A 22,107-nucleotide genomic window follows, 5' to 3' on the forward strand; every position below is an offset into this window, starting at 1 on the left:
GGAGCAGTCTTTCCCAGTCCTGTGCCTTGCTCTGGACTACAGTCCCCATAATTACCTGCCAGTATGGAAGCTAGACAAGAAACAAGATTGAGAGGCCCTATTCACGATCACTCATGCTCTGGTTGACTAGTCCAGCTGGACTATTGTAATGTGCTCTACATGGGGCTGCCCTTGAAAAGTATCCAGAAACTTCAGCTGGTGCAAAATGCAGAGGCACACGCAGTTACGTGTGTTTCTGGTAGAACACACATTACACCTCTGCTTTGCAGGCTGCACTGATTACCAGTTTCTTTCTGGGTCCAATTCAAGGTGCTGCTGTTGACCTTTAAAGCCCTACATGGCATGGGACTGGGTTGCCTGACCACCTCCCCCCAATTACATCTGCCCCAGATCCATCAGAGACAGCATGTTACGGGTTGAAGGAGCTACATTTGGCGGGCCTTAGGCAATAGGCCTTTTCTACTGTGGTGCCCACATTGTGGAATATTCTCCCCCCTGAGGTAAGCTGGCTCCATCACTTCTGATCTTCAACAGGTCCCTCAAGACCTGGTTCTGCCATCAAGCCTGGGGACCCCAGGGGACTGGAGAATTAGCCAGGTGGCTCCATTATTATTAAAATCCCTTCTCCTACTCCTTCTTTGTCTTAGCTTTGTTTTCTATAGTTTTTAATATCTTTAATAATAGTAATGATAATTTTAGGTATTTATGAATTGTTTTAGCTTTGTTGTACGCTACCGGAGTCACTTGTTTTGTGAGATGGGTGGCTATATAAATTGGACAAATAAATAAAGTAAATAAACAACCAACCAAAGGCAAGATGAATAGTGGGAGGTAATCGAAGAGGTTTTCTGCACTGCTGAATTAAAGTGTTATCCATCCATCCTTGAGTCAGCAGAAAACTATACCAGCATGAAATACATTGCTGATTCCTGTCCTGCCACTATTATGTCTCTTCTGACTTATTACTGAATAGTGTTGTCCTGAGAATGCCTTTGCAGTGTGTGCTAAGCAAATTGATTGGCTTGTTTCTCCAGTTTTGCTACCTGCCTCTGTAGCCCATCACCAGCTGGCATGAAAAAACATCCACTAATCACAGGGCTGAAGCAGGAATAGAACAGATCTGCCTGTAGGACACTGTCTTTCTTCTCTAGACTTCTCCCTGTGCCCCTCCCACACCCTATGTTGTTATAACCCAACAACAATGGACCCAATTTACAAAGACTCACAATCAGCTTGCTTAGAGTTTCTCCCACTTTCTATTCCTTTCTTTTTATGGGCTACAAATGCCAATTTCCAGATTCCTTTGAACAGGAGTCATTGGGGAGGGGAAGATCCAGTTGTTCCACTATTTCAGTCTTGTGCTAATCTAATAAGGGCTGTAGAGTTAAAGCACTTACAGTACTGCAGCTGAGCCCCCTAGAGCTATGGAACAATTCTGAGAGGCCCCTGACATGCTATTGTTAAGAACCACTTTGATGTTGTGGTTAAAGTATTGGCCTAGAAAGCAGGAGACTGTGAGTTCTAGTCCCACTTTAGGCACGAAAGCCAGCTGAGTGACTTTGGGCCAGTCACTCACTTTCAGCCCAACCCACCTCATAGGTGTATATAATATAAGAGGCAGGAGTATTAGGTATGTTCTCTGCCTTGAGTTATATATAAAAAAGGTGGGAATATTAATAATAATAATAACAACAGCAGCAGCAGCAGCAGCAGCCGCCGCCGCCACTGCTGCCCTTTGGGGGATGGCAGACTAAGCTGACCAGGGCAAAGACTGAAGGGGAGGATGTATGCCGACATGAACTTTAAACAGTGAATTAGCAGCACTCTGATCTTCTTGCTAGTGGTCAAGTTTAACTGCTGGTAAAATTTAACTGATCTTATATCTCTCCCAGCCACCATTAAATACCATCAGCTTAGGGCAGAAACACTAGTTTAACACCAACAGAGCCAAAGATGACATAAGGCTGCTTCACTCAAGGACTGGAGATCTGATGAAAGCAATGCCATGGAGATGCAGCAGAAAAAGGTGTTGCCAAGGTATGATTGTACTGTGCTGAGGTCCAAGTAGGGAAAGAACCATAGACATTGGAAAGAGTAATGAAGATTCAGAATAGCTCCATTTTTGCACTATTTATAGAGACTCCAAGTCCTCTTAAAAGCAAAGCACACTTCAAATGCTCAACTTCATGGGAACTAGAAATATATTTTCCAAGACAACTCTCCACCACGCTCATCACTCTATGATCTTATCTCTGTCAAATATACAACAGATCCTCATTACCTCTCAATATCTGTGAGTCTGGAAGAATCCCTGAATCCTTTAGCAAAAGGGTTGCTGTCAATTTTCAGCTTGGTTATCTAAAAACAGAAAGAGACAAGAAAGTCTTACAGCTTACAGCATGTTATTTAAACTAACCCATCTACAGCAGAATTGTGATTATTATTAGACAGAGACTGACTGACAAATTATATCTTCATTCATGCTAGAATTGTAATGAACTTGCTTATTTGGTTCACCATTCTGGAGCTAAAATTGTTGCTAGTTAGTGATATATTCTTATTTAATCCTGCTTAGAGTTAGCCCCTTGAAACAATTATGAGTATTCATCCTGAATAAAACAATCTGCATTTCAGTGGGTCTATTTCTAAGTCATTCAAGGAAGGCAATAAACATTGTTTTATTCCTTAAGCCTTTGGAAAATAATAGGTTGTTGTCTTTACAGGGATGAGGACTGGAAGTTGGTTATTTTCTGCTGAGGTCTTCCTCTTTTGATTTTACTTGTTTTTGAGGGTATCAGCTTTTTAACTGTTTTGTAGTTTTTGTTCTATTTTGCTCTATAAATATGGTTTTTAAAGCACATTTTGAAACAATTGTTAGAGTTCCTCCTCAAGAAGATGCATGCCAAGTATGAGAAAATGTTGGGGCTGTGCAGAGTTTGACAATTATCTGGAAGATGTGCTCTGGATCTTTCATGAGTGCAACACTCCTCTGCTATTATTAAAGCTGCTTTGTGCAGAAGGCTGAAAAAACATACTGCTGCTTTAAAGAATCCATTCTTAATGCAATTCCTAAAACACTGTGCTATGCTTCCACAAGTTTGAAACTTCTTCCTTTAAATTATTTTCAAAACATGTACAACCCTTATGGAAAGTATTTTAGTGGAATGCTGCATGTGCTTAGACTATTCAAATTACTTTTATTCAAAGCAAACATAGAAGGCAGCCTTTGTTTAGGCAAAACATTCAAGCTATTTCACAGAAACCTAAAATTCAATAAATCTAGCCCTCCCCAAATTTCAGTAAGGATTTGTGAAAAGGCTTGGTATGCTTTCTTGTACCATTGTAAATCAGTGTAACATAACTGGAACTTGGTACATTTATCATAGCCAGAATGCACCAGAAATCAGATCAAGTTAATAGATTCAACCAACTGTTCTCTTGCATGTAGAGAATGTCAACAAAATGGTGGATTGAGATACCTTGTGAAATAAAAACAGAATGGAATTGCCTGAAATATACTGCACTTTAAGGCCACTATACACAGAAGAAATTTCTCAGCCCCTTGGGGGTAAAGACGTAATTTTCCTAACATAATAACTGGTCATATAAAAGTAAATCATTGGCCTTACGGTAGAATGTTCTAAAAGCCACCCAGTCAGAATAGAACTGTTAATTTTCCCCAGTAGGGGATAATATGAAAAATGGGCTTGCATTACTGTCATGAATTCAGTACTGTTCATTGACAACTGCTATACAAATTAAGAGATTTCTGTAAAAGAGATGGTAAATGAGCTATTACAGACAAGAAATTCCTATTCACCTACTGGGGAAAATTAACAGTTCTATTCTATAGTAAAATTCAGTTTGCCTTTAGAAAAAGAAGCAGTTTGGTTAATGCTATTGGATAATGTACAGACACTTATCTAATGTACAGACAATTTTATGAAGCCACACTTAAAAGGAAAAGGGAAAAAAATCAGTTCCCAAATGAATGATGAAAGCATCTCCAAGAAAGCTTGTCAAAATGAAAGTTGACCTACAATTCAACTCTCTTGCAGTGGCTTGACTGTTTAAACAAATGCCTGACCTTTAAATCTTAAATGTGAGATAGTTTGTTGAAAGTGTAATGTATTTAGCCCTTATCTAATAACCTGCAGAAATGTAATCATCCCCTTTAAAACCAGCACTGAAAGAAATGGTAAAAATAAGAGAGGTTCCATCTTCATTAGTCATAGATACTATGACAGCATCAATCTCCAGGATTTTCAGAGAAGTTCCGCTGGGAAATTCAACAGTATTTACATTATGTACTTCAGAATCAAAACAGCACTTTTAAAACTGCTATATCAAGGCAAATGCCTACTGTTCTGCAGAACCAGCATATGCACCAGCAGTGGCTACTCCATCATTTTTAACTGGAGCAGTACATGTCCGTGTGTATAAAATATTTGAAATCATGGAATATTTTAGGTAATGCTCATTAAAAATATAATTATCCTAACCCACCAAGATAATCCAGATGTGGAAACAGACTTCAGTATTGAATCAGGCTTCCAAATGCTATAGATATGTACAAAAAAGCTTGCATACAACAATGGGCCATATCCATATGTTCAGAACTACTCTTCTCATCCTCACACCGTTCAGGCATGTTAATATTACAGCATGACCACTAGAATTCTGGGAATTATACTCCCATCACATCTAAAGGGCAGCAGTTTGTCAGAAAGGTCCTCTCTAAACCTTCATTAGGAAAGGACAGCATAAGTCAGGAAAGAACACATTTTTTTCAGTATTTAATGCATTATCATTGTGGGTTTACTGGGAGGAAGAATATACAAATTTTACTGTTTCTTTTCCCCATGATGTAAAAGACATTGACTGGCTTTGGATAACTGCACCTTGAACTGAAGGTGAAAGCATTATACAATATTTTACTTTGTCTCAGATATGAAAACTATCTTAATCCAGTTGTAACTAGATACCACTGAACTCAAATACCTGAATAATGGTGCAGCCCTGTGGCATAAGGCAGACCATAAAGTGCATATTTACTCAAAAGTAAAAACCATTGTATCAAGAAGAACTGACCCCCAGCTAAATATGGCACAGCTTACTTCTGAGTAAGTATGTATAAAGAAGCCCTATTTGTATATCAACCAGGAGGTGAGTCCAGACTTTGCTGAACTGCAACACCTCTCATCCTTATGTTTGCCATGCTGGTTGAGGGCTGCCAAGATTTCGAGTGCAGCAACAGTTGAAGGATCATGGTTTTCCATCCTCCCTGAGTTAGACTAAAGTGGTTGCTTCCTGTTACTCTGGCATTACATTTATTTAAAACCTATTCATTTTCTGTAGCACTTGTTTGTTTTTTTTAAAAAGACAACAACAACTCAGGTACCATCTTAGAAGAGGCACCTTTTAATCTCAAACATTTATGCTGAGGTTATAAAACCCAGTAAGTTAAAATAATGCATCAGCATCAGGGAAATCTGGATAAAAACTAGTAGTGATAACAAACATTTCAACCCAAGAAAAATGCAATCCAAGTCTTCAGCAGTTTTGTAAAAACACAACTCAGGGGAAAGCCAATGCCATGGAAAAGAAACAAATCTTGAAGGCCTTCCTAAAGGCCACAAATGAGGACATGGATTGGTTTCAATGGGCAGCGCCTTGAAGAGACACAACTTGCAGGAAGGGCTCTCTCATAGAATCATAGGGTTCAAAGGGATCTTGGAGGTCTTCTAATCCAACCCGCTGCCCTCTCTCCTTGTAGTCTATATCCTGATGCCTTTAGGCATCCAAAGAAGCAGAAATATATGTACTTAATGAGATTTAACTGTGAATAAACACAACAAAATTGATGATACCTCAGGCATAAGGAGTGGAAACAGAAATGTATTCTAACCAGGGATTATGTCTGCCTCTGGATTTGATAGGACTGTTGAAACTGGGATAAGACAACATTCCTGGTAGGGTCACTAGATCTGGTGCAAAAATCTGGATGATCACTAGAGGACAACAAAGAAATCCAGAAAACTCAAATTCTTTGTCCCTGCATAAGTGGTTTTAGCATTTTTGCAATCTAAATCTAGTTGCCCTAAAATATTGCACTCTATCATCCCCCAGGATCTCAAATAAAGCCCCAATTTCTCTTTGTCTTTTTTCTGGACAGGTGGGCACATTTCCAAACGAACCACAACCAAGATGCAGCCAGTTGCAGTTTAAATAATCACTACGGGGTCAATGTGAGACCAATATCTGTTCTTGGAAATAAAACTAGTGCTACAAACTGGTGTATACCTTCAGTGCATGCTAACTTCCATTATATTGTTTAAATTATAAGTATATTTAAACATAATTAAAATCAGGTGGGGAAAAGAGCATAGGAATCACCCAAAGACAATTCATAGAATCAGATTGCCATCCCTACTTTAGAAATCACAGATGCTCAGTTGCTTCTTGGTTTTATCACTAAGATTTGGTTTATAATCCCACGAGCATCCTTATGCTCTTCTTTGCACCAGTTTCTCTAAATCCTTTTCTAAAGTATGGATCCTAGAACTAACATCAGTGTGGGTTCTGGCCAATGTAGAAAAGAGAAGGACTATTATTTTCGATGATTTGGAAACAGTCTCTCTATTGATATAGTAAACATTACTTATGAATTTTTAAAATAGCCATGTCACATTGCTAACTCATGCTCAGTTTGTGATCAACTACAGTTCCAGGCAAATATTCACATGTAGTATTAGCAAACCTTGTATCTCCATCCTATATTTGTGCATCTGATTTCTTTTCCCTAAGTAAAGAATTTAGGCAACTCACTCAGTTGTGGCAAATTTGATAAGCATTACTTCTGAGCCATTAATGAAAATATTGAGGAGTGCCAGGCCCAGAATATAGAAAGGTTCTGGAACAGCTTCCCACTTCCAATAAGACCTCACTAATGCTAGTTACCTGCACCAGTAAGCCAGACTTAGGTTTGGGGAAATCCAGGGTATCGCCTCCTCCTTCAGCTGGATCATGCATGCTGTCTCACTGTGTAATCAGAAAGCTCAGACTTGTCTATATTAGCAAGGTGTTGGAAAAGTCTGCCTCTTTCAGATATAAGTAGTGGTCTTGTGATTCTCCAACAACACCTCCCCAAATGACTAGGATGCAAGTACATCCAGGATCAGAGAAGGGTTATTCTGACATAGCTTAGGAAGTATGTCAGAAATCTATTTTGAGATTTTGCAAAATAGAGGGGAGGAGAAAAACATCCTTGATTCCAAGCCTGCCTGTGGAGGGTTTCAGTTAAATTAGCTCAAGAGAAGGCATTCCCCATATTTGTTGATAAACTGCTTCCTGGGCCAGTCTAGAAAATTATTCAAAATGTTAAGGAAAACGAAGAGAATTCTAAATAGGCTTTGAAAAATGGCATTAATCAAAATGAAGAATTCAGGAATTTTACAATCTGGAATCTAGGAAGAGCCCATAATTTTAATTTTAATTTTACCGGGCTATTCATTTAATTATAATAAATGATTAATTATAATAAATAATCTCAGGCCATCTCCCTTTTAATTTCACAACAGTATCTATGGCGTTGATCAGTTAGATGGGCAGCATTTGTGCTGGTTGTCAACCAGCTACAGCCTATGCAAACACACAATATAGGCTAGTTTTGAAATTGAGCAAGAATTGATTTTTGTTGCTGCAATGCAGCTTATTTGAAGCCAGAGTAAAGTTGATGTTTTCTTTGCAATGCCCTAGCTTTGTTGAGCTTCTGGTGGTCTATTTTCCTGTTGGAGAGAATTTTTGACTCATGAACTCAAATCAGCCTCCTTCTTTCTGTAGAAAAACACAATTCAGCTGCTGCAGTTTCACAGTAAAATGCTACTATTTCTTTTAAATGCAGCAAAGGGATGGATTAGTTTTGCAGCTTTCTGCCAAAGAAACCATTGAATTCCATGAACAAAAGGGCATGTATAGGGAATAGCAATAGCAAAATGTATCTTATTCTGCTTTTGTGGGATCATGGGAGTTTTACAGCTCCAGGCTGGCAGTGATTCAGCACTAGATATTGTCATTTTTACATTGTACGAATGGAGGGAACACTTCAATGCTATTTAGAGAGGAGATGAAGCAGTTGCAGTGTGGAAGCACCCTGAGAGATGGTGAGCGGCCCAAAGTTACATCTAATAAACTTGGTGGCTGACAGAGATTCTCCAACATTCTACCCTTTGTGCCCTATGCTGGTCTTTTGAGGAGCATAATAATATAAGGGAGAGCCAGTTTGGTGTAGTGGTTAAGGCACCAGGCTAGAACTCGGGAGACCATGAGTTTTAGTCCACCCTAGGCCCGAAGCCAGTTGGATGACCTTGGGCCGATCATTCTTTCTTAGCCCTAGGAAGGAGGCAATGGCAAACCACTTCCAAAAAACCTTGCCAAGAAAACTGCAGGGGCTTGTCCAGGCAGTCGCCAGGAGTCAAAAACTGCCTTGAAGGCAATAATAATAATAATAATAATAATAATAATAATAATAATACTACTCTGATTTTTACCTTCAGACATTGTAAACTGTTATTAAAGTTCCATATTTGAAAGAAAATGAACTATACTGTATATTACACACATTTCAACATTTCAGCACTGTCTTCTGCAATATCCTTCAACTGGGTGATTTCCAAATGTGTCAGGACTGTAACACTCCAATTTCCCTGCCAGCTAGTTAAGAATTCCAAGAGCTGCAGTCCCAACATCTTGAAAGCACTCACTGAGGAAATGTGCTTCTCTGAGGAACTGATATATGGCACTGCCAATATATGTGAATTAGAAAGTTTCCCATTTAAAAAAAAATGCACATTTTAGATTGCAGTTAAGAGGCACATTCTTTGATCTACTATCTAAAAAATCATTTAGTTTTAATTCATGTATGGGCAACCTGTGAGCCTCCAGGTGTTGCTACAAGTTCATCCCTGGCCATTGGTTTTCCTGGTAGGTGTTGATAAAAGTTGCATTTTAACAAAATTAAGAGGACCAGAGGTTTCCATTCCTGTTTTAGTGCCTTCAGCAGACTTTACCTAGTGTGTTCTTGCAGGAGTTACTAATCTGGTATGTCTCCTGATCGGAAGGGAATAGTTCAAAAAGTGATCCAGGAAGATTACAGCAGGCATCTTCTCTGAAAGCAAGCAATTATGGCATATAATCAGAAGTGATTGACTTTTCCAATTAGCTCAACAACATGCTGGTTTTTATAAACCAGTCCTGTTCCTTGTCTCCTTGAATTGGCAGAAATGGGGTAGTTAAACACACACACATATTCCAATCCAAGATTGTTAGAAACTCTGAGGGCTGAAACATATAGCCATCCAAAGCTGAGCCTCTATTCTGCTTCTTGAGTGGCTTTGTTATGATCAATGTTTTGTGTTGACCTCCACAATCACCTTATGTTAGTCAATTGCAGTAGCAGCTGAAGAAGAACCCCAACTTTAATTCTGAAGAAAAAAATGATACCCTAATCTGACACATGCTCCAGATTTGTGTAAGAGATCTATATCAGTTTTCCACACAACATTATGTCTCCAAATATTACTGCAAATGCAGGGGAGAGGGGGATTATTTTTTTTTATAAGAAATTGGTGTAGCATTTTGATTCAGCTCAGCAGCATATTCTGAAGTAAGGTCTTGTCAATAATATTTTTTTTAAATTAATACTGTCATATTTAATTAGAACCTCAGAACTGAAGCTCTGCACTGGCTAAGTATTTCTACATGTTATTTTTGTCAGGTATGACATGTAGGAACAAGAAGAGGAGAAGGACAGAAGCTAGAAGTACCCTTAAATCAGCCTATAGGCCTATTTTTAGTTAAATTAGACCCTACTCAATTGCTCTGTTTATATGTGGGTAAAGGAATAGGGATCATTTTGTCCTTTCTGCCCCACTCTGAGTGTGTTTGCATGACTCAGCCTCTCTTTCTGTATTTCAGTTAGGTAGAATTTACAAAAGAACAGCATTGACAATAGTTAGTGGACTGGATGAAAACACTCACCAGTTGGTTTTGGTAGGCAGTGACAGCTGTAAACACTGTCTCTGGGAATATAAATGTCCTGAATTCTTCAGATTTCAGGTTAAGCAAGGAAGCTGTATGATCCTTCTTTTTGATGATATGCACTCTAGGTTGATATTTGTGCATTGAATTCAATATTATCTAGAGAAGAAAAGGAGAGAAAGCAGAGAGTCACTTTTGATCAGCAAATTATCTCATCTCATCTATCAAAACTGCTACATTAGAAGAGGACAAAGAAGGCACACCAGATACCTGGCTAGTATCAGGAGAAACCATGGATCAGTTGGGTCCTGGTCACAGCCCTGGGCACATTCTAACCTATACCAGTTGCCAAAGATTAATTCCATTCTATTAGGTTCAATAAGATGAAGGATGCTAAAGGTTTTTTAAATGGGGGGAGCCAAAAGCATACAAGTTTCTCCCCCTTAGTTTTTGTCACTCTAGCAGATTCCCAACAGGGTTTTGGAGGTCTCAGAGATACCGGTGTCAGAACACTTCAAAACAAAAGGTAAGATTATTTTTACTTAAGTTCCCATTGAAATAAATTAGAAGGTCATTCTCATTTTCTCATATTTATTCTTGATATAACCAGACATACAATATTTATCCTGGATTGAAAATACAGTGATTGGCATTTTACATCATAGCTGCAAAAACCTTTGGGCTAAGGGTCACACATGACATGCTGCGCCAACATGTGGGCAGGATCAGGACAATTGTGGCTGAGTTTAATTAAATATGGAAACTCAACTGAATGTAATATGACTGCTCCCAATATATTTAATACTTCCTTGCTTCTGTCACTCAAAGCTATGGTGGGCCAAATGCAGGTTGCATTCTCAAGCTTTGCACACTAGCAGGTTCCAACATTTAGACTTATTTTATCACTCTTCAAAACAGATCAAACAAAAAGGAGACAGGAAAATTATTTTCAGGAAAGAAACTTTAAATAGGAGGAAAACTGATAAGTTAGGTGTTGCAGAAGGTCTTAAAATGGGGTTTCAGAGCAGAAGAATAAATGCTAGAATCTTTTCTGCGGTATAAGATACAGTTCCATGCCCTGTCCCCTCCTTTCAATCCATGAAATTTTACAGCCTTAAAGGTTACTTAATAATCATAGGAGCAACCATTGCCATTTTGGGCATTTCCACAGGTGCAGCAGCAGGAGCCTGAGGGTGTAGCACTGTTTTCCCTTCCCACAGGACCAGGTACTCACGTGACCATGCTGATCCAGTTCATTGTTTGTTAGCTTCACTTTTTCAAAGGATACCATCTGCTTCAGCAATTGTTCCCCTGTAAATGGAGAATCTGGATGCACATACAGCCTGGGAAGCCAGACAACAGAGCCCATCAAGGTCCAGAAAGCAGATAGAGAGACAGAGAGATAGGTAGATGCATTCCATAAAACATCAGCACTTAAACTAGTAGGCATCACCCTCAAAGCTTTAATTCAGCTTGCCTAACTAGGTTTGGACTCTTCTCTAATCCCATATAAAAGAAAGAAAATAGCCAAAGAACAGATGTAAATCTAAGTGGCACTTAGTTTTAGGTGGAGAAACATGTTGGGACTGGGGGAAAATATTCAACCACTGGATTTTGCAAGATATTTGCCCCAAACAAGTGAACTGAATAAAAACAACAGAGCTGATAGCCTTTTTTTCTATTATTATTATTATTATTATTATCATCATCATCATCATCATCTTAGTTTTCTGAACATTGGCTCTTTGGGTTTTTGCATTCTGCTTATTATTTTTCCTTACTCTTTTTCATTGTGGCTCATCTTTCCTAATCCTTTAATAATTTCAAGTGATGATTTGTCTAATCTGGATAGGAAATACTAGTTCACATTTGGAATTGCAGGGGTGGGTGGAGATTTGAAAAGATAAATCTTTTTTGCAGTATGTTATTATCGCTTAAAAAGAGGGGAAGTTACCTGTGTTTGATGAAATTAAAGACATTTCCCTCCAACGTGCCTCCAACAATGATTACAACCACTGCTTAGTGTTAAAGCACATTCTTTTTATGCTCAAGATGCCCAAGTAAAGCTCCAGGAAAGATTCCTGTTATAAATCTGGAAACCTAGCAGTGTGTAGGTAGGTAGCACTAATTCTGTTATGGTGTGATTCTATTATGGTTTTTCCATTAACTTGATTATTAAGATATAAATTCTGTGGCCTTTATGCATCAATCTCATGAAATGATCATGGAAGAATAATTTCATATTAGATGATCCAAGCAGATTTCTTTTACCAACAATCCCAGCAGTGATTGGTTGGTTGGTTGGTTGGTTGAGTTTATATACACCAGATTCACAGTGGACTCCTGGCACTTTGCATTTCCAAAAAATATTGATTCAAAGCTCACATAAGTTAAAACATCCACAATAAAACATCTATACATTATTATTCATAAAAAATATTATGAAACCAAATACCACTGGTTATTGTGACTCTGATTGAAAGATGGCCTTTTTTGCATAAAGCTCAAGATTTTTCAACCAGAAGAAATCGTGTAAATTGAAACAGGGTTCAGGAAGTAAAATAGTATAGTGTTTTCTACTTGCATAGTTTTGATCCTGGTCAGGGTGTAGAGAAGACTTCATTCCATATCTTTGCTCTGATAAAATTCTAGATCCATATCTGTATACAAATGAGGATGCCTCACTGAACACAGCATGGCTTGCTTACAAGCACACTGTGGATAAAATGAAGCTGCAGAGCAGCAACCTCCAGTGAATTCCATTGAAATTAACAGGAAACTCTAAATAAATATGACCAACATAAAACAGACTCACCAAGTACTTCATCTACTGGTCTGCATCAAAAATAAATGTTTCTATTTAAGGCTATTATTTCCTGGGTCTTTAGGAAGCTCAGACATATTTTTATCTCATCATGAATGCTTAATGTTTCCATATATTAAGCATGTTCTCTGCTATCTTTTTGTCCAAATAGACTATACTGTTTCTCTCTCCCTGCAGCTATTCTGTTCAGGGCTTGAAATAACAACACATAGATCACATAAGCATTTTCCATTGTGATGCAGGAGTTAAAGTGGCCTTCTCCAAGTGCCTTCCAATTATGACCGACAATATCCAGTCGCCCTTGGAGAAAATAGGTTGAAGAAGACTGGGAGAAGCATTGGAAAAAGACAAGGGAGACAGTCTATAAAGCTTACTTGCATTCTCTAACCCTCATAGGTGTTTACAAAGATCAAACTGGGGGCAGCCATGAATGTTGTCTTGCACTCACTGAAAGAAAAGCTGGGTGTAAAGGGCAGGGTGGGGGCCAACCTAGCAAGAACCATAGGCAATACAGTCAGTGCATAAACAAGAAGTGGAGCAAAGTGTTGTGACTATCTTTTTCCCCCTGTTGACTAATAATTATTTGGCAGAGCAGTAGCTCAATCTGTACAACACTCTTACCATGGGTTGTTAAGAGCAAAGAGTTGCTTGCTTCATTCAGGGAAAAAGTAAACACTCTGTACATGCATTCAAGCTACAACACAAAATGTCACAAAAGACAGAAGAGATACCTGCAAGCTAGAACTTATAAGGCTGGCATGCCTTTCAAACATTTGGTTGGGTTAAGAAAGCCATTTAAGCAATGACTCACAATAGATTTGTTTTCCCTGAAAGAATTTTAACCTCATGCCTGCACAGCATACACACACACAAAGTTGTTTCACATGTTGACAGCAGGAAAAGAAGGATTTAATGGTCATCTGTGACGAAGTTTTATGAATGGAAATGCTTTCAAGTGATGCTGGATAATCCTTATTCATTACAGAGTTGGCAGTTGTAGTGCTGAAAGTTATTTCTGTGTCGATGATGCAGGGAACGCTCGAGGCTGTGCATGTCAGCAAAGCTTACCTACATCTGTGACTTTCTCTTTCTGAGCATCCCTTATGGAAGAAATGAATGCACAGGTCTTTCTGAGAGCAACAAATTAATTTAATTTCACCAATTTGCAAACCACGCTCACCACTATTTCAACACTTTTAAACATACATTTGGAAGTAAGAGTTTTAGAATCAGAGCTTCAGAACCCAGATGGTAATCATGGAAAGGTGAATGTAAAACCCCCAGGGCTTAAGGACAGAGCCCTGTTCTTTCAGTTTAAGCCACTGAGAATTTCAGTTTAATCTGCAAAAAGCTCAAGTTATAGGAGGAGCAAACACATCACACTAAAACCAGTCAAGGCTAGTGCAATCAGAGGGCAATCCGAAGGCACCATTTCTAAGATTTTTTTTCCAGAACCATGCATACCTAAACAGTCTTCCCTCTAAATGCTCCATGGTGTTTATGATGGAGCCTGTGATCAATGCAGCTACAAAGACTGGAAAAAGGCATTAAGAGTTTGTTAAGGTTTTGACATTTGTGAAAGACATCTTGTTCCTGGCAACTTTCTTTACAATGAAGTCCTGCCTTGTTCGGTAAAGATTACTCCTCAGTAAATTAACCCAAACAACAGCCTCTCAGTTATGCATATCAATTGAGACTAAAAAATAACAGTAATAGAAGGATAACTAAAAAGTGTGATCTGGAAAATATCTAGAAAGAACAGCATATCATGCTTTCCCCTGCTTCTTCTGGTCACTTATTTTAATACAACAAAAATATTAAGGAAAGGACAGAATAGTTGACCAATTCATTACTTCAGTTTACATATTAGAAGTAAGACTTTTTCTTATCGGTTAACTTATGCCAAGAGATTTTAAGTATTTCAATAGCTGAGGAGAGACAGAAGTGTATATGCAACTGTTCCACTAAAATCTACTTCCATGTCAATGGAAATACATTGGGTATCCATAGACACTTTTTTCCTGCTTGTTGAGCTCCTGCTGTGAGTTTTTAAAGCCAAAGAAAATATTAATGGCAGAGGTGTGTATGTGTGCACGTGTGTCTGCATGCATGTACATTACGTGCAGGTGAACTAACCTTGCAGGCAGAGGGGGGTCTGCTTTGCCAGCAACCAGCCAGGAAGATCTATGGTAGGCGTATCTGTATCTCTTATTGTCCACTGGAACTATATCCATGAGCACAATGAACTTGGCTTCTGGATCCACGCCAGAAAAGGAAACCCTAATGGTTGGAAACATTCTTCTGAAACAGAAAGAAGCCAATGAGAAAATGAATATGTAAAGAAGAAACTTAAGAAAAAGAGAACCCCCTTAAAACCGATAAGAAAACAGACCTCGTAGTATGGCCATCAGAGAGAGAGAGAGGGAAATTCCAACCGTGCCTGTAATCTTTCTGTTTGGGGATGTTTAAAATAAGCCATATCACCATGCAGTATACACTGACTGAAGGCATTCCATTCATTGTAAACATTTTGAATTCATATAAGGGGAATGGGCTCAGACTGTGTTTTGATTGACACATATGTCCGCCTTTGTCCCTTCCAGTCCTACTGGCATGCCAACTGCACAAAATAAAAAGAGGGGAGGCAGGTAAACATCTCAGAAGACAATGGGGATCCTCAGGGATTGCAGACACTTTCAAAAGAGAGGTAATATAGCAATCAACTGAATAGAGCAGTGTTTCTCAACCTTGCCCACTTTAGATGGGTGGACTTCAGCCAGGGGAATTCTGGGAGTTGATGTCCACCCATCTTAAAGTGGACAAGGTTGAGAAACACTGGAATAGAGACTGTGCAAACACAGAGGGTACTTTTGGTGAGCAGCAACTTGTAGGCACAGAGCCTAACATTGCCATCAGTTGTGTATTTCCCCACACATCTAGCCTTACAATATAGAAATGGTTGTAACTCTGGGCCTTGGAGAAACTGCAGCAGCATAAGTCATTTAAGCTTCCATGACATACCACATCTGAAGCAAATAATTATTCTACCCTCACAGTGCTGCACACATGTGAGGAACAATCTGGTGCCAGTAGCCCATTATCTTGATTTCCACTTCAGAAATGAAAGGGAGGTTTTCTACAGCAGGAGGTAGATGGGAGTCAGCATACTTGCACTGGATATTTAAAAAATGTTTTATTGATCTGATTGATTGGTTTTGATTCATATCTTGCTAATTTCCCCACAACTGCAGAGGAGAAGCAACTTTCTTGGTGTGTATCCCTCTACTTTTTAAAATCTTCAGCATTTTAAAGGGGGAAAACAGAGAAATCTTTGAATAAAGATTTCAAAAAAAGTAAAATGATGTAGAATTGGAGACTTGCAATTTCAGTGCACCATTTGCTGGGTTTTCATAAAACCCTTTCAACTCATATTAACACAAAGCAGGTTTCCTCAATGAAAGCAGTAAACAGAGATGTTGTTTGAGAAACCTAGAATTTTCTGAATAACGAAACCATCGCTCTCTAAATGCTGAAAAGTGCAATCTTCCTACTTCAGAGATGTAAATTTTGAAAGAGCTATCTGAATTTCATATATCTGTTGTGCAACAATTCAGTCTGTCTTGCACTAATGTCATTTCATCCATCACATTTTTTTTCCAGTATGAATACTGGAATTCTTGTAGCTTGTGACATCTGTCAGAGAGATATGCTTGGCTGTGTGTCTTAAGGAGTTTGGACACTGTGAAATAATCTTACAAAAGTTCAATGTGTGAAATAGTCTTACAAAATTCTGGAGATGCCCTAGGAAGTGAGAAACAATTTTGCTTCCAAATATGAGTCCACATTATCAGAACCATAAAATATTGTCCTGAGAATATTTTGCCCTAGAACACACAAACACACACACACATATATATGGCACTGTAGGAAATTGTAAGCAGTTGGATTTGAGAAACATGAAATGCAAAAAGTACAACAGTCATTACCAGATATTTGCAGATATTTGAATTATCAATCCCAAACTACTTTGAGAATGGCCACCATTAATAAGGTAATTATCTGTGTCTGCAATTTCTTCATTTTATTTACCTCCAGCTTGATGTCACTGCTTACAATTGTCTCTTCCACACTCTGCATCACCTGATGCATTTATGAAGTGCAATCCAAACTATTAAAGGTTATATTGTAACAATAATATTCAGTGCTGTTGTTTTAACACACAAACTCAGTTCCCCCTTTAGAGTTTATGATCAGGGTGATAATTCAACATACAGTACTCCATTTCTTTATGTTCCTTTTTCATTAATTAGCTCTTAGGCTTCCTTACAGTTCTCATGTCTGTTATGAATTATGCCGTTATCAATAGGCAGTGCCAACACATCTTATGACTCCTGCAGACCATAAGAATGTCTGTCAGACAACTCTGTGAAGAACTTCCATAATTAGTATCTAAAACTTGGTGCATTTGTCTCAAGCAACTTGTGACCAAGGTTAGGCTTGGATGGGGTGCCAGAATATTTTACAAGGATCTTTCAGGCAACCTCTTCCAAATGTTTTAAAAAAGAAACCAAATAAATCCTTTGCACCTGCAGTGTAATTTACACTTTTAATTTAGTGTGGCTTAATGACTACTATAAATGTCTTTTAAAACAGAGCAATTATTGAAAAACAGAGTTTTTCCCCTACCAGTGTTGAACATTAGGAAACTGAACTACAGGAGACTCATTGTGAAAATAAAATGACAAGGAAAGAGTTAGGAATTAGTCTGAGTCCATGGAGGGAAAATGGTGTATTAATAACATCAGGTGAAAGCATCAGATTGCCTTTCTTTAGTTAGTCCCACTGATTTGCAAGGATGACTGTACCAAAAAGCAGGATGAAAATAACAGAACCAAGACCCAGAATGACTCCATTCTCTCATATCAGTCTCTAATTTAGAATGGGTTGATTTTTATTATTTTTTTGCCAGGCCACTATAAAGAAGGTAATCTTTATAGTTTTTACCATCACATTTAAGACCATGGCTAGTATTTAGCTACTTAGTCAAGTTACAAACTGAGCTGATGCAGAAGTTCTAGTGAGAAATAAACAAGGGCATTAAGTTGTCCTGCCAATTTCTTTTAGGTCTGGATGGGACTCCTATATGAAGCAGATGCTAATGGCAGAAACAAGAAAACAATCTAACAAAACATGTGAACATTCTTTTTAATGTTATACATTTTGGCCTAAACAATGTCATAACTGTTCCATTTATATACAGATTTGGGGGGGGGGTATAATTAGTGGCAGAGTAGAAGCAGTGTTGCAGAGTCTCCTGTAGGCACCAATATTTAATGAACATTTTGGATATGATTCTATGCAGAACACAGAGGCTTCTTGACCCTGATGAATTTATTTTTCCAAAATGTAATGCTGGCCTTGCTTTCCTAGTTCGTAAATAGAGTACATATTGAACTACAATTCCCATCACTCACAGATAACAAACTTATTTAGTCCAATGCATCCTAAAAGCAATGGTTGTTGCTATGAACTCACCAGTTGGGGCTGAGAGGACTAATAGGTCAACATATCTAAAGTCTGGGATGGCTGTTTTGGTCTTCAAAAGCACCTCAATTCTCTTTGTTGTTTTGACTGCAAGAAACTAAAAAAGCTACTCCTCTGGAAATTGCTTATGATAAAGTTCTCTCAATCTCCCCTTCCCCATTTTTAAAATTTATAAATTTTATTCATAAATTAGATTTGTTCCATTAAAATTATGGTTACTTTTACAAAGATTTTAATTTTAGTCACTTTGATGTTTTAGTTGAAATGTACTTTTCTTCTCCCTCAAATGCCTTATTTTTTAAAAAATTTCCCCAAATAAAAGTTCAAGTGAACGTTTGCACCACATATTAATATACCAGTTTAGTATAGATTCCATCTCTCTTCTCATATTGAAACAGAAAGTAGTGTGAGATGATTTCTGATGGCTTGCATTATACATTAATGAGCCACAGTAACTTTTCAGAGGCTGCTATGGGTTACAAGGGCAAATATCCAATGCATGTTTATCACTGTGAGACTTTGACATCAACTGACTATTAGTGCTTGTGTGAAACAGACATCACAGATCAAAAACAGACAAAAAAAATCATGTTATCTGACAACACCTCAAATGCAACACTTTTCTGTGGTGGCAATTCACCCATTCAGCTGTGTGTCACTCAGTGCTATGGTGTAACAGAGCAATGACAAGGTGAACAAATCAGCACCACTTCATTGCCTGGGAAGATTTCTAGCACGGGCTGGATGTTTAAAATATTAGAAGGGTAAATCTCCAGCTGCCCTTGCAGGCTTGTCCATAGCCAATTCACCCTTTTTCAAACTTCTAACTCAGCATATGTGTTCTCCTATAAAATCAAGCCAGTCCAATTTTCATTAAAATTCAACTCAAAGCTGACTTTAGCCATTTGCCTGATGATGCTTCCCTTGGAGCTGATGCATATCAGAGTGTGCTGCCCCTTGGAACTAGATTATAATACTTTTTTAAAAAATGTATTTATTCCCATTTTTTTTTTTTTACTGCTCCAAACACATGACTCCAGGCAGTGTACAGATCAAGGTCATTATAAAAACAATCTAGTTGCTCAACACTATCAGAGGCCCATTTACAAAAAAAAAAAAAAAGCTGTGCTCTTCTGAATGCCAGGAGTGAGAGGGTTAAACACAGCTCTGGGGCAGCATATTCCATGGTATCAGGGCAAACAGAGAAATAAACCAAATACATTATTTATTGTATATCAGCCTGTCCTAGCTGAAGCTGTGCTGGAACTACAAATTCCAGAAATCCCAGCAGTGGCCATTCTAGCTAGATCATTTTAGGAAATGATCCACATATTTGGAGGGTACCAGCTGTGGGTAGGTTGCCCCAAATCCTGTCCAACCATATTCCAAATTCTTACCTTCCTGATTTTGTGATGATCATCTCAGTCCCTAGTTCATGGAATTTGTCCCAAAGCTCCTTGGTTTCCAAACTGCAGGAGATCTTCGCCATCTCCTCACTGGGGATAACTGGGGTGGTGGGGATTAGTGGCTCTGTGCAGAGGGATGATGGGCTGCTACTGCTGCTGAAATCCCCATGGGTGTCCAAGCTTGGCATATCACTCAGAGGCTGAGAACAAGACGACTTCTCCACAAATTGCTCTGAAAGGAGGACAGAAAGAAAAGCAAGAGGCTGATGAGAAGATCAGCCATGGTTTTGCGTGGCTGAATGGCTACAGGTAACTGATCCCGCTGGTTGCATGTAAAGCTGCAATCCCAGGACTGTAGGCTAGACTGTGAAGTAGACCAAAACTACCATAAGAAACTAATAGCAATGTGCTCTCATGTAATCTGCCTACCCATGTAGTCCCTTGAGTCAAGTTCCATAGATCTTTTTATTTAAATAAAGCCAAAACAAATAGCCCAGAATGTGGCTGGAGGGATCAGAAATGAAACTGACTGATTCCTGTATAAAGCCAATAACTGGCAATGAAGCTGACAAGTGCCTGGAATGACTTTCAAGCTCCAGAAATGAAACTGACAAATTCTAAAATGATGAGTTAGTTTTGTTGGAGCATTGAGGCTTCAACTTCGGATGTTGTTCCTCCCCCCCTCCCCTTTCTTCCTGTATGATAGACCATTAACAATCCTTTCAGAAAGCAGAAATTCAGTGCTCCCGGATTTTAGGTTAGAATCTCCTCAACTAAAAGAAATGGGTTTTGCATTAGCCTTTTGCAGAAAACGAAGGGGGGCCCCGAGTCAACAAACACCCACTCCCGTGTCTCATAATCGCAGCACCTTTTCCAATTAACACATTTTATTAAAAAGCATACGTTTTTGTGAGCTCAACTTTTAATAAAATTTGTTAGTCAGAAAATGTGCTGCCAGACTCCTTATTTTTTTCTCGCCATAGACTAATGCGGCTCTCCTCCTACAGTGGGAATCAAAAGTGACCAAAGGGGGTGAGGAGGGGAGAAAAAGAAAAGAAACGTGTCATCTGGAGGATTCTGCCTTTCTTTTTCTGATTCCTCAAGATTTGATTCAGGAGAAAATGAGCCTACTCTCTAAATATATTTACGCCTATTATCAGTTTAATTGCAGGGATGCTCCCCGTTTCTTCAGAACAGGCCAGTTTACGGTATTCCCCTGAACAGCGAAGTGCCAATGCCAGTGAACAGAAGAATTCATAGTTTTCCCCCAGAAAAGTAAAATACATGTACTTTTATATATAAAAGTACAGTACAAAGTACAATATAAAGTATTGTACAATAGGGTGTGAAGTACAATTGGCAAAATCTGGCAGAAAATCCAGGAACCTGGGTTTATTCACTAACTCTTTAGGTAAAAGCATTTGTACTTGGATGCAATTCCTGGTTGGTTTTTATCCTTGCACAGAGAAAGCTACACTGTCAGAGCAGCTACCGTACCAGTTTTCTATGTCTACGTACTTGCCATTTAAAGCATTCACTCAGGTCAGCATTCAGTAACAAAACCCTAGAGCAGTTTGAGCACTTCACAAACTGCTGGGAGCTCAGAATCATTTCAGTGGGGAAGATGGCTATTGGATGTGACTCAGTTTCAGCGGTTTATCATTTTGAAGACAAAGGTTTTCCTATATGAATTGCCCAGAAAGATTTTAGATCACGCATAGCTAGTTGCAGTGTGCAGCCACTTCTCTTATGAGAAACAAATGAACAGGGAGAATAAGCCATCATTGATCCCTCATTGATGGAGTATGGGGGGTGTTAAATAATATTTTGGGGATCCTCAGAATCTTGGCTAGAAGTTCCATTGAATTCAGTGGGATTTGTCTTTAGGAACCTCTTGTTGGAAATGTGGCAAACCTGGTTTATTTGGCAGGAGGTTTTACAGGGCAGAGACAATCCTGTCATCAGACCCAACTGAGCCCAAACCAAAAGCCATTTTAACAACCTTTAAATTTCAGTGGGAGTCATCTTAAACACACTTTTCTAGAATTCAGTCCCATTGAACTCAATGACTTTTAATTCCAATGTGTGGTGCAGATTGCACTGTTAAATTTGTGGCCAACCTTCCTCCAAAGGTGGCTATGTTTGCAGAAGAGGCTTACTCACTGATAATTTAACCACAGTTGGCTTAGTTGACCAATTTTCTGGGAACTCTGCTCAATCATAAACTAATCAGGGTGGGTAGGTTCACACAGCACAATAGCTGCTGATTTCACATGAATCTGCTTGCAGGATTGT

General features: G+C 38.7%; 1 protein-coding gene across 3 annotated transcripts in view; it reads right to left on the bottom strand.

The window, feature by feature from the left end:
* The window catches only part of TBX20 (T-box transcription factor 20), a 48,071-nt gene that overhangs the window by 21,077 nt on the left and 4,887 nt on the right, over positions 1-22,107 (bottom strand). For 2 of the 3 annotated variants that reach the window (XM_007439128.3, XM_007439129.3), the window contains exons 2-6: positions 19,804-20,044; positions 14,999-15,163; positions 11,273-11,381; positions 10,039-10,197; positions 2,282-2,358 (exon numbers count right to left, since the gene is read on the bottom strand). In XM_007439128.3, coding sequence (XP_007439190.1) covers positions 2,282-2,358; positions 10,039-10,197; positions 11,273-11,381; positions 14,999-15,163; positions 19,804-20,044 — 751 coding nt within the window. The remainder of the gene's footprint in view (positions 1-2,281; positions 2,359-10,038; positions 10,198-11,272; positions 11,382-14,998; positions 15,164-19,803; positions 20,045-22,107) is intronic. The other variant, XM_025173746.2, reaches the window with a different exon arrangement.

This window comes from Python bivittatus, unplaced genomic scaffold (genome assembly GCF_059951505.1).
Source record: "Python bivittatus isolate LINGU-HERP-01145 unplaced genomic scaffold, Pbiv_v1 ctg000610_np1212, whole genome shotgun sequence".
In the NCBI taxonomy this organism is placed as follows: domain Eukaryota; kingdom Metazoa; phylum Chordata; class Lepidosauria; order Squamata; family Pythonidae; genus Python; species Python bivittatus.